Here is a 14,323-nt window from a genome sequence, read left to right as displayed (position 1 = left end):
CTTTGTTTTTTTGGCTACCTTCCTTGTAAGGGGGAAAAAGCCTTTGGTATATTTATGTATGCATGCATATATTTCATCTTGACATTCAATCTGTTCAACACAGTAATGCACCATATGATATTTTGTTGTGGCCCAGGCCAGATAGTTTTAATCACCAGAAGAGTGATTTTTTAACAAACTGGCTCTATGACCATCCAAAACTGTATTTTGGGTTTGCTCCATTTCTGGATAAAATTATCTAGCCAAAGCCAAAACAAAAATGTGTAATGGACAGCTCCACATTAAATGTGTTTATAAATCTATCATATGTGTACATCCATAACAGGTGTTTGTAGATGTTGTAGAAAAAGTATGGGCAGCAGTTGCAGCTACTGGAGCAGTTTTGAGGTCTGAAATCACTGGCTCAATCATACTTCGATGTTTCTTACCTGGAGCTCCAATGCTTACAATAACTCTGAACACTGATCTTTCTCCTGCCCCAAAAGAAGGTACAAGAAATAGAATTTGTAACTTGTCATTTTTTTCATCTTACTGTGATGATTACTTGTATGTAAGTAGAGGGTGAATGAATAACTCTATTTCATATTGATAGTATTTTTGTCATTTTATCTTTTAAAGGATTTGCCACCAATATCCACATGGCAGAGGTTGAGTTTGGATCTGGAGTAAACATATCAAATCTTGGAACTCATCGGCAAATTAGTGTTCAGCCACCTCGGGGGGAAATGTCTTTAATCAAATATTCCCTTCCACCTGATCAAGTTCATCAAATGCCATTTTCTCTGTCAGCAACAGTTACTGCATTAACAGCAAGGTATTGTCATCATTATTATTATATACACACACACACACACACACTTTCGTCGGATTCACGGCGTGGATTGGAACTCCAGAAAAAAACGCATTTTTCATGAATCTCATCTATGAGGAAGTACCTTATTGTATTTGTAGGGAAGGGGAAATCTCGTGGTGTAGTAAAAAGGTAATGAAAGGGGAGAAGGGGAGGGATTACTGAGGGAAATGGAAGAAAATGAGGAGGGAGACGAACAGGCTCCCCCTGACAGCAGGAAAAATGTAAACAAAAGATCAGCTGACAACACTGGGGAAATCGAAAATATCAGTAAAAGCATTAAGATTAGAAATATAGATAAGAGCAGCACAATGGAAGGTGAAGAAAATAATTTCCAGGGATTTAATGAAGGGGGGGAGGATACCAACCTCCCCCGATTGGCAAGACTAGAGGAAAAACTTGAACAAATGACCGAACATTGGGAGAAGAGGTTCGGTAACGTAGCAAAGATTGCACAAAGAGTTGAAAAACTGGAAGAACTTGAGAAGGTGAACAAAAACTTAACTAAAGAAATAGAAGATTTAAAAAGGCAGTTAAAAGAAGTAAAAGAGGAGAATGAGGAATTAAAGAGGAATAATAAAGACAATAAAGAGGCCATAGCAAAGGAAGCACAGGGTTGGAAAAAGATCCAAGAAAACAGTAGAGTTGCATTTACTGACATAATTAAACAGCAAATGAAAGAACAAACTGAAGACTCAGTTATTAAAGTGATGAGACAGAAGGAGAATATAGTAAGGGACTTAGCAGATAAAAAGAAATGTATAATTATATTAGGAATGGAAGAGAAATATAACCCAAATAGAACCACAAGAATGAATGAGGAAAAAGAAAAAGTAAGCAGTTTACTAGAATTAGTCCAGGAAGATGAACCTGAAATCATGAATCAAATTGAAGAGATGTATAGACTCGGGAAGTATAGTACAGATAAGTCCAGACCAATTAAGATTAAATTCAGGTCACAAACGACGGCAGAGAATATCTTAGCAAAAACTGGGAAACTAGCAACAAGTGAACAATATAAAAAGGTATAAAAAGAGAAATGAATAAAGAGGAAAGAGAGGAGGAAAAAAAGAAAAGACATGAAGCTAAGGAAAAAAACGAGAACAGAACAGAGTCAGAAAAAGAGAAATTCTATTGGAGAGTAGTGAATATGAAAATAAGGAAATATGACATACTAGAGAAAAACAAAAGGGAAATAGAGAATACAATGGAAGTGGCAGAAAACTAAAAGTGTCTTACACAAATATAGATGGATTAATAACAGGACTGAATGAGTTGAATGATTATCTGAAGGAAAAAGAATCGGACATAATGGGAATTGTAGAAACGAAATTAAAAGGTCCACTACCACTCAATAGTGTAGGCAATGATGCATATGATTATTGGATTAGAAACAGAGAGACAAAACAAGGGGGTGGAGTTATGTTCCTAACTAAGAAGGATATAAATGTGAGGTGTGTCACATATGGAAAGAATACAGTAGAGATGATTATGATCGAAGTGGAAGACAAAGAAGAGCAGAAAGTTCGTGATAAATTATGTGCCTCCAAAAACAGCCTCATGGGAAGAGAGTGAACATAAGAGTATGTTAGAAGACACAAAGATAACATTAAATAAGATAATGGAAGATGGAGGAAGAATAGTTATGATGGGCGACTTTAATTGCAAAGAAGTCTGCTGGGAAGAGATGACAGTAAAGGGTGGAGACGGCTCATGGGGAAATGTTCTACTTGAGATGATTATTGACCATACACAGTGGGTACAGGAGAACACTAGGTATAGAAATGAAGAAGAACCATCGAGACTAGACCTGATAATCACATCTGAACCTAGAATAGTGGAAAAGATTGAATATAAAACACCAATAAGTAAAAGTGACCACATATTGATTGAACTGGAATTAAATGAGGAAAAATACATGAAAAGAAATGAACAATATAGAAAAGGAAGAATGATGTATGAAAAAACAAACTTTGATAAAATAAGAGAATTCTTTCAAAAAGAAAACTGGGAAGAAATATACAAAGAAGAAACAACAGTGGAAGAGAAATGGAATATTTTGACAAAAATTGATAAAAAAAAAAGGAGTGGAAAAGTATGTCCCAAGACAAAAACAAGAAAAAGAATATATAAAGTGCTGGTACAGCAAAAGTTGTAGAGAGTTAAAAGACAAAAGAGATAAAGCTTGGACCAAATGGAAGAAAGACAAAAGGCCTGAAAAATGGAAAATATATACTTGTTATAGAAATGAATATGTACAAGTGTGCAGAGAGGAAAAGAGAAAATATGAAAAAGATGTCATAGAAAAATGTAAAGATCAACCAAAATTATTTTACAGATTTGTAAACAACAAACTGAAAAACAAACAAGATTTGGAGAAATTAAGACAAGGAGGAGTTGAATACACAGAGGAAATAGAAATGGCAGAAATTATGAACAAGCATTTTAAATCAGTGTTTACAAGGGAGAACATACAACCTGAAGAGATCAAATGGAAAGAGAAAGTCCCCCCTATGAAAGAAATAGAAGTAACAAAGAATGAAATAATGAAACACTTGAGTAATCTTGATGTCAGAAAATTGCATGGACCAGATGAAATAGCAAACTGGATTTTGAAAGAATGCAGGAATGAACTGGCAGACAAAATACATAGCATAATAAACAGTTCCTTGAAAGAAGGAAAAGTTCCAGAAGATTGGAAAAAAGCAAATATAGTACCTATATATAAAGGGGGAAATAAAGAAGACCCTACCAACTATAGACCAGTCTCTCTAACAAGTACAATAGCAAAAATTTGTGAAAGAATTGTCAAAAGTAGATTGGTAAAATATTTAGAAAAAACAATGTGCTAAATCCAAGGCAATTTGGATTCAGACAAGGACAATCATGCATCACCAATTTAATATGTTTCTATTCATGGCTAATATATATAATACAAGAAAAAGATGGATGGGCTGATTGTGCATTTCTAGACCTAAAAAAAGCTTTTGACAAGGTACCACATAAGAAGTTGCTTAAGAAATTAGAAACCGAAGGAGGAATACAGGGCAAACTGCTTAAATGGATGGAAGACTTTTTGCAAGAAAGAAAAATGAGAGTAGTGATAAGAGACAAACACTCAAATTGGGATGAAGTAATAAGCGGTGTTCCACAAGGAACAGTTTTGGCCCCAATAATGTTTGCTATATATATTAATGATATGGATGAAGAAATAGAAAGTTATATGAGCTTCTTTGCAGATGATGTAAAACTATTAAAAGAAAAGTGAACACAGAAGAAGATTGTGAATCACTACAGAGTGATCTAAATAAAGTCTGGGAATGGAGTAAGAAGTGGGAGATAGAGTTCAACACTAAAAAATGCAGTATAATGGAATTTGGAAAAAGCAAAAACAGAATAACAGGATCATATAAATTGGGAGAAGAAAGTATAAAAAAAGTAGAAAATGAGAAGGACCTGGGAGTCATTGTTATGAATAATATGTCACCTGAGAAACAAATAAATAAGATTTTTGGTGAAACTTATAATTTAATAAGAACAAAGTGGCATTTACATACCTGGATGAAGAAATGGTGAAGAAAATACTACCGTAATCACTCTGATAAGACCAAGATTGGAATATGCAGCAACGATGTGGTCACCAAGTAAAAAAAAAAAATGTATTAACAAACTTGAAAGAATACAAAGAGCAATTACAAAATTGGCACCAACACTCTCAAAACTATCATATGAAGAGAGACTAGCAAAACTTGAGCTACAGACACTAGAGCAAAAAAGAGAGAGAGGAGATTTGATGGCTATTTACAGAAAGGCATAGAAATTATTGATAGAGAGGATCTAATAAAATGGGATGATAGAAATACAAGAGGACACGGAAAGAAAATCAAGAAAGACAGCTATAGAAGAGATCTGAAAAAGAACAGCTTTCCTCACAGAGTAATAGACAGTTGGAACAAGTTAGATGAGAAAGTAGTGTGTGCAAAAACAAATACATGAATTCAAAAATAGTTTAGATAAAATGAGATATGAAGACGGGACACCACGAGCATAGCTCCCCTTCCCGTAAAATACAACTAGGTAAATACACACACACACATATATATATATATATATGTGTGTGTGTATATATCATTAGAAATTACGTAAAAGGTGACGTCATATTGAACTCATTTATTGAACTCTGGAGGTTTAATTTCATTAAAATAATAAATTATGTATATTTAAATTATTGGATAAAATCTGAATAATTAATAATTTTAATGATCAATTGCTACTGATAATTTGTAGTCTGTTGAAAAATTTAAATATTTGAAATAAATACCAAAAATTCTGGTTGGTGAAAAAGTAAACAATGATCGAGTTATATATAGCTATTGCTTACTGCTAGCTGCTAGCTTCGTTTTCAAATCTCTGATTCTGTGAAATTAAGATGCTGAGAATTTGTGTCAACTAAAAGTAAATAATATAAAATTACTGTAAATCAATTTCGGAGGAACATTTACTCCCAACTGTAAAGAGAAACCTCTCTTTAAAAACAAAAGAGGTTTACATCACAATTTAAAATAACAGTTGGATAGACTCAATAAGGCGAAAGAGAGTAAGTACATATTCGGCCGAGTTAAAACCAGTCTCTCTAAAAGTCTTCGCCTTTTCAATAAATTACATCTAAATATCTAGAAGAAGGTAAGATTGAACTTTCTCATTTTGAATTAGTCTAACTAAAGTAAGAAATTGTTTGGATGAGGAAAACAGATCCTTTTCCAATAATATATACATCCCTGCATCCTGTCCACTGCCCTCCTTCCGACCCATGGCAGTGGACAGGATGCAGGGATGACCCATCATCCAGGAGGTGCCAAGATAAGAGGGAGGGGGGAGGGGAGTGGAATATATAGGAAATGAAATGGGTGGGAGTGGTTTCTATGCCTTTTTCTTTTTGGCTACCCCCCATGTAGGGGGAAAAAACCTTTGGTATATATATGTATGTATATATATATATATATTTACCTAGTTGTATTATATGGGAAGGGAGCTATGCTCGTGGTGACTGGTCTCTGTATCTTTCAGCATCAAGTTTTTTTTCTTAAAATCTTGAATAGTGTTTGCACACACTGTTTCCTTATCTAATTCATTCCAGGTATCCACCACTCTGTGTGGGAAATTATTCTTTTTCAGATCTCTTCTATAATTATCCTTTTTTATTTTATTTTCATGTCCTCTTGTTTTTCTGTTGTCCCATTTTAATAAATCATCTCTATCAAGGATTTCCATTCCTTTCATGATTCTATAAATAGTCAGTAGATCTCCTCTTTCTCTTCTTTGTTCCAGAGTTGGTAGTTCCAATTTGGACAATCTTTGTATGTTAATTTGGAGAGAGTTGGTGTCATCTTTGTCATTGCTCTTTGTATTCTTCCTAATTTCTTTATATTCTTTTTAGTACTGGGTGCCCATAGTGTTGCTGCATACTCCAGTTTTGGTCTTATTAATGTAACTAATATTTTTAAAATAATTTCCTCATCCAAATAGTCAAATGTCACTTTTGTTGACCTTAATAGGTTGAAGGTTTCTCCAACTATTCTATTGATATGTTTGTCCAGTGACATGTCTTTGATAATTATTATTCCAAGGTCTCTTTCCGAGTTCACTTTTTTTGACTTCACCAATTTTATAATTTCTTAATGTTCTGTTTTTACTTTTTCCAAACTCAATTATACTACACTTCTTGATATTAAAGTTTACCTCCCAATTTTGACTCCATTTCCAGATTTTGTCTAGGTCTATCTGTAATGATTCACAATCTTCCTCCGTACTTACTTTCTTTAGTATTTTTGTGTCATCTGCAAAGAAGTTCATATAACATTCCACTCCTTCATCCATATCATTTATATATATATATATATATATATATATATATATATATATATATATATATATATATATATATATATATATATATATATATATATATATGGCAAAAATGATTGGAGCCAATACCGAACCTTGCGGGACACCACTTATCATTTCTTCCAAGGTTGTGTATTTGTCTCTAATTAGGGCACTACCCTCATTTTCCTCCCAATCAAGAAGTCTTCCATCCATTCCAATAATTAATTTTCCTTTGATGACACCTATTTATTCTATTTTTCTTATTAGTTTTTTGTGTGGTACTTTATCAAATACTTTTTGTAGGTCTAGAAAAGCCCAGCCCGCCCATCCATCCCTGTTTTATATTATTTCTATTAGTCTTGAATAGTGTATTTACCTAGTTGTATTTTATGAGAAGGGGAGCTATGCTTGTGGTGTCCTGTCTCCATATCTCATTTTATCTAGCCTGTTTTTAAATTTGTGTATCGTTTTTGCACACACCACATTCTCATCTAACTTGTTCCAAATGTCTATTATCCTGTGGGGAAAGCAGTTCTTTTTTAGGTCTCTTCTATAACTGTTTTTTTTTTTTTCTTTCCATGTCCTCTTGTATCACTACCATCCCATTTTATTAGATCCTCTCTCTCAATAATTTCCATGCCTTTCATGATTCTATAGTTATCAAGTCTCCTCTCTCTCTTCTTTGCTCCAATGCCTGTAGCTCAAGTTTTGCCAGCCTCTCTTCATATGATAGTTCTGAGAGCCTTGGTGCCAATTTTGTAATTCTCTTTGTATTCTTTCAAGTTTTGTCATACATTTTTTTGTACTTTGTGTCCATGTCATCGCTGCATATTCCAATCTTGGCTCTTATCAAAGTGACTAGTATTTTCTTCATCTAGGTATGTAAATGCCACTTTGATTGGTCTTATTAAACTATAAGTTTCTCCAAAAATTTTGTTTATATGTTTCTTGGCGACATATTATTCATAATAATGACTCCAAGGTCCTTCTCTTTTTCCACTTTTTTTAATTTCTTCCTCTCCCAATTTATATGATCCCACTATCCTTTATTTGCTTCTTCCAAATTCCATTATACTACACTTCTTAATGTTGAATTTCATCTCCCACTTCCTATTCCATTCCCATACTTTATTGAGATCACTCTACAGCAACTCCCAATCTTCTTCGGTGTTCACTTTTTTCAATAGTTTTGCATTGTCTGCAAAAAAGCTCATGTAACTTTCAATTCCTTCATCCATATCATTAATACATATAGCAAACATGCGATTTTGTGACATCGAGATTACTCAAGTGATTCATTATTTTATTCTTTGTTACTTCTATCTCTTGCATAAGAGGGACTTTCCTCTCCCAGTCAACATCTCTAAGTTGTATGTTCTCCCTCATAAACATTGATTTAAAATGCTCATTCATAATTTCTGCCATTTCTATTTCCTCTGTGTATTCTATTCCTCCTTGTCATAGTTTCACTAATTCTTGTTTGTTTTTCAGTTTGTTGTTTACAATCTATAAGATAGTTTTGGTCGATCTTTAAATTTTTCTATGACATCCTTTTCATATTTTCTCTTTTCTTCTCTGTGCATGTGTACACATTTCTATGACCAGTATATATATATGTGTGTATATATATATATATATATATATATATATATATATATATATATATATATATATATATATTTATTTACTTACTTATTTTTATTTTTATTTTCTCCATTTTATCCAAGCTTTATCTCTTTAATCTTTTAACTCTCAACAATTTTTGTTGTACATACATACATACATATACCAAGGCTTTTTCCCCCTTACAAGGGGTTTTTGTCTTGGAACATACTTTTTCACTCCTTTATAAATTCTTGTCAAAATTTTCCAATTCTCTTCTACTGTTGTTTCCTCTTTGTATGCCCTTTCCCAGTCTGCTTTTTGAAGAAATTTACTCATTTTATCAAAATATGTTTCTCTGGTGGCAGAGTTTGGGAGAGTATGTGATAGAAGAAAGCTAAAGATAAATGTGGGTAAAAGTAAGGTGATGAGATGTACAAGGGGTGAAAGTGGCAGTAGACTGGAAGTGAACATTAAGGGAGAGCGACTGGAGGAAGTGGATAGTTTTAGATACTTGGGTGCAAGTGTAGCAGGAAAAGGTGGAGTGAAGGTGGAGGTAGAATGTAGATTGAGAGAAGCGAGTAAATGCCTTGGTGGTTTAAAAAGTGTAATGAGGAATAGACATTTGGGAATGGATGCAAAGAGGAGACTGTATGAAGGAGTGATTGTGCCAACAGCACTGTATGGGGCAGAAACGTGGAACATAAGAGAAGAAGAGAGAAGGAGTTTGAATGTGTTTGAGATGAGGTGTCTGAGAAGTATGGTGGGGGTTACTAGGCTGGATAGAGTGAGAAATGAGGAGGTGAGGAGGAGAACAGGGGTGAAAAAGGATTTGGGAGATAGGGTTGATGAAAGAGTATTAGGATGGTTTGGACACATGGAAAGAATGAGTGAAGAAAGACTAGTAAAAGAGGTATGGAAGGCAGATGTGGAGGGAGTGAACATGAGGGGACGTCCTAGGATGAGGTGGATGGATGGGGTGAAGGGGGCTTTGGGGAAGAGGGGAATGTCTGTTGAGGAAGGAAGGGAGAGGACGGAAGACAGAGGTGAGTGGAGAATGGTTGTATATGGATGATGTTGTGACTGCATGAGGAGGAATGGTAGTATGTGTGAGTAAATTTGACGCAGCCCGAAGGGATTTCTCCCCGTCCTCGCCTTATATGCAAAGGGGGACGGAGAGGGGGGGTCGCCGATTAAATGAAGTGGCCTTGCTGTGGATGTACTGTGTCTTGCGACACTGCTTCTGACCCAGGGCGGTGGGCGGGGTGCAGGGATGACCCATCATCCAGGAGGTGCTCAGATAAGAGGAAGGGTGGGAGGGGTGTGGAGTGTATTTAGGGATGAAATGGGTGGGAGTGTTTTTATGCCTTTACCTTTTTGGCTACCTCCCTTGGAAGGGGGAAAAAGCCTTGGTATATGTATGTATGTTTTTCCATACATCATTCTTCCCTTTCTATATTGTTCATTTTTTCCCATGTATTTTTCTTCATTTAGTTCCAGGTCTAGTAATATGTGGTCACTTTTACTTATTGGTCTCTTATATTCAATCTTGTCCACTATTTGTGGTTCTGATGTGATTATTAGGTCTAGTCTCGATGGCTCTTCCTCATTCCTATAATTAGTATTCTCTTGTATCCATTGTTTCATTGTATGTTCTATAATCATATCAAGTAGTACATTTCCCCATAGGTTGTCTCCACCCCTTCACTGTCATCTCTTCTCAGCAGATTTCTTTACAATTAAAGTCACCCATTATAAATATTTTTCCTCCATCTTATTTAGTGTTATCCTTGTGTCTTCTAACATATTTTTGTGTTCTCTTCCCACAAAACCATTTTAGGAGGCACATAATTTACCGCAATCCTCCTGCTCTTCATGTCCCTGTCCTCTATTTCCATCATAATTATTTTTACTCTATTCTTTCCATATGTGACATTCCTCACATTTATATCCTTCTTAGTCAGGAACATATCTCCACCCCCTTGTTTTACCTCTCTGTTTCTAATCCAATAATTATATGCACCATGTCCTACACTGTTAGGTGGTAGTGGACCTTTCAATTTTGTCTCTACAATTCCCATTATGTTCAGTTCTTTTTCCTTGAGGTAATCATTCAGTTCGTTCAAGCCTGTTATTATACCATCTATATTTGTGTAAGACACTTTTGATTTTCTGCTACTTCCATCATGTTTTCTATTTCCCTTCCATTTTTCTCTGCTATGAACCATTTCTTCACTTTCATATTCACTACTCTCCAATAGAATTTCTCTTTTTCTGTCTCTGTTCTTTTCTCGTTTTTTCCTTAGCTTCTAGTCATTTTGCTTTCTCATCCTCTCTTTCCTCTTTATCTATTTCTCTTTTTATCCATACCAGTTTAAATTGCTTACTGTCTGCTAGTTTCCCTGTTTTTGCTAAGATATTCTCTGCTGTCATTTGTGACCTGAATTTAACCATAATTGGTCTGGTCTTATCAGTATTGTATTTCCCGAGCCTATACATTTCTTCTATTTGTTTCCCTATTTCTGGCTCATCTTCTTGAACTACTTCTAATATACTATTTAGTTTTTCCTTTTCCTCCTTTATTCTTGTAGTCATATTTAGATTATATTTTCCTTCCTTCCGTAATATAATTATACATTTCTTTTTATCTGCCAAGTCTCTTACTATATTCTCCTTCTCTCTCATCACTTTAATAACTGTGCCTTCAGTTTGTTCCTTCATCTGTTATTTCAGTATATCTCTAAATTCAATTTTGTTTTTCTCCTGAACTTTTTTCCAACAACTTCTTTTATGGACTCTTTATTTTCTTTACTATTCCTCTTTAATTCCTCATTCTCTTCTTTTACTTCTCTTAACTGTCTTTTTAATTCTACTTCTTTAGTTAGATTTTTATTCTCTTTTCTTAGTTCTTCCAGTTTATCAACTTTCTCATCAACTAAAGTTAATTAGTCAAACCTAACCTTCCATTCTTCATTCATTTTTTTAGTTTCTCTTCTAGATTTACTAGTCAGGGGAGGTTGTCCCCACCTCCCTCTTTAAATCCATAAAAGCCATTATCATCTCTTTCCATTGTGCTGCTATTATCTATATTTTTGCTCTTCACACCTCTGCTTCCTTGTACATCTGTACATTCTACCCCCCGTTTGTTTATGCCTCTCCTAAGATCCTAGGCCCATTCGTCCCCTTCCTCATTTCCTTCCATTTTTCTCAATAATCCCTCACCTTCTCCTTTTTCTTCACCTTCCCACTACACCACGAGCTTTCTCCTTCCCTATTAATACAGTACAGGTACTTGTTGTGATCCTCGAAATTTGCAGTCTTCTCTGGAGTTCCAAACTTCATTGTCACTGACCAACGTGTATGTGTGTAATAAAACCACTTGGAAAATCAAATGAAAGGTTACCGAATGTTTTCGTCTATTTAAGACATTTTCAAAGATACAGAGTAAGGAAACAGTGACAATATATATACAAAAGAAGCACACTAGAGGGGAATTAGGACAGGTATATTGTGACCTCATTCTCTCAGTACTGCCGGATGTTTGAGCCAGCTACTGTCAACAATTTTGTATGCTATAAAGTTATCTAATTTATACATTCCCATACTCATATTCATGTTGTTCTCAAATGAAGCTTTTATATAACATGATTCTATTATATTCCTCTCCTTAATGTCCTAACTTAAGACAATTTTCTTTGTGTTTTCTCAATCAATACAATGATTAAAATTCCTTAAATGTAAAAACAACCTACTTGAAACTTGCCCTGTTCTGATGTTATATATGTTGGTTTATTCTCAATTTTAAATCCTTGCCTGTTTGTCCTATATAATTAAAGGTACAATTTATGCAAAGGATACTATAAACACAGCCTTCATTACAAGCAGGTGAATTTTTAATCAACCTGTGTTTAACAGTATTGTTATTTTTAAAGACAACTTGGACACCAAATTTATTAAAAGTACGAGGTAAAACTAACAAAATTTTAATGAAAAGGGAGGGTTAAAACATTCTTAAAACTGAATTGCTGATTATGAGTAAGATTTCTTTGCTGTGTTTTGAGCTACGTCAATTAAATGTTTTGGATATTTAAATTTATTACCAATGTCAAAAAAAATTTCAATTTCTTGGTCTAAAAATTCTGGGCAACAAACTCTAAAGGCCCTCAGAAACATTGAAGGTGGTGATAAGAATAATAATGAATAAAAGAAAGGACATTGGTAGGTTTCCTGTAAACATCTAATTTAAACTTATTACCAAATCTATAAATCATAACATCCAAAAAGGGCAGACTATTGTTCTGTTCAATTTCTTTTGTAAATTTAATTGATGGTACCAAACTGTTTAACTTTAATAAAAAATTGTCTAAAGGTTGGTCAATAGGCCACATACACAATATATCATCAACATATCTATGCCAAATGGCTCTACTAGGAATAATTTTAGGCAAAATATCTTTCAAAAAATTCCATATACAAGTTGCTTAAAACAGGAGATAAAGGATTCCCCATTCCCATTCCAAACTTTTGCATATAAAATTTACCATTAAATTCAAATTTTGAATCTAACACACATAACTTAATGAGACTGATTATTGTGTGGACCAGCAGAAGGCATATCATATATCTTCAATTCATCTTCTAAATATATTAACAAATCTAAAACAGGAACTCGAGTGAATAGACTAGTAACATCAAAACTAACAAGATTAAAATCAAAGGAGGGATTTTGACCAGATAGCTTTTCGATGAGATCAACATTGTTTTTTATATGAGAATGAGAAATAGTACCTACAAGTGGGCTTAATAGCGACACCAACCACTTGGACAATTTGTAAGTACAAGAACCAATAGAGCAAATGATAGGTCTAGCTGGATTATTGATTTTGTGAGTTTTAATTAAACCGTACATATAAGGTAATGACGGTGACAACGATACAAGTTGTTTAATAAGTTCATTGTTTCCAACTAGCAATTTCTTAATTTTTTTTATTGAACTCACTGTTAACTGTGTCTAATGGGTTCTTGTTTACCTTCACATACATTTCTTCATCACTTGATTATGTGTCCATTTTTTCAATATAATCAATTTTGTTAATAATTACTACACAATTGCTTTTGTCAGCCTTTGTTATGTGCAAGTCCTTGTCTTTCTTTTTGGACAACTTGGATAATTTGTCACATTTAATGCATTATAAATAAAACCTTTACAAATATTAATGTCTTGGACTGGGACATCATTGTATTTTTCTAAATTGCAAAAACCTTTACCAATATCAATATAGTTGACCTGTTGGTAATTGGCAGCAAATTTTAATCCATTTCCTAAGACACATTTTGCATCAAAACTTAAAGGTTTATCAGAAAGATTAAGAATAAAATCTAAATTAGCAAGCATGCTAATTCTGATTTTATTCTTAATCTTTGAGATTAAGAGTAAGACAGCGGTGGGTTTTTGCCTGTCTCCAACTCTAGACTCACAGGTGAGATGGGACAGTTTCTCACTAAAGCGGGGCTAGAAATTGCTTACAGTACTGGAACCAGGATAAATGATATTATAAAAAACAGGGGTAATAACAAAGCTGAAGCAGAAGAGAACAGCATAATTTATAAAATACCAGGCAAAAGCTGTCCCATTAGTTATTACGGAGAGACAGGCAGAGGGATTGCCAAGAGGACATCTGAGCACAAAAGTGACGTCAGAGCCCATCGAACCTCTAATTCTTAGGTGGTCCACCTTTAACAACTTTGGCTGGAAGTATTTAAGCTGTTATCTTATTTGTGTACACTCTGAAGAAGCTCTTCTGGGACGAAACATCAGTAATAAAACTCCAACAGTTTTTGGAGTTTACCTCACCACCCATTCACTCATGTATGTATGTATATATATATATATATATATATATATATATATATATATATATATATATATACACACACAGTGGAACCCCGCCATTCATCCGCCTCTCTATTCGTACGACTCGTTAT

The 14,323-nt window shown here is 34.2% G+C and overlaps 1 protein-coding gene across 1 annotated transcript in view; it reads left to right on the top strand.

The window, feature by feature from the left end:
• LOC143017547 (AP-4 complex subunit mu-1-like) overlaps positions 1-14,323 on the top strand; it is a 126,931-nt gene that overhangs the window by 70,112 nt on the left and 42,496 nt on the right. Inside the window, exons 7-8 of the mRNA XM_076172336.1 lie at positions 326-488; positions 619-814. Of these exons, the coding sequence (XP_076028451.1) occupies positions 326-488; positions 619-814 (359 nt within the window). The remainder of the gene's footprint in view (positions 1-325; positions 489-618; positions 815-14,323) is intronic.

This window comes from Oratosquilla oratoria, chromosome 32, assembly GCF_046742065.1.
Source record: "Oratosquilla oratoria isolate Oo_2021 chromosome 32, ASM4674206v1, whole genome shotgun sequence".
Classification (NCBI taxonomy): domain Eukaryota; kingdom Metazoa; phylum Arthropoda; class Malacostraca; order Stomatopoda; family Squillidae; genus Oratosquilla; species Oratosquilla oratoria.
This window is presented reverse-complemented; position numbering and strand designations above follow the sequence as displayed.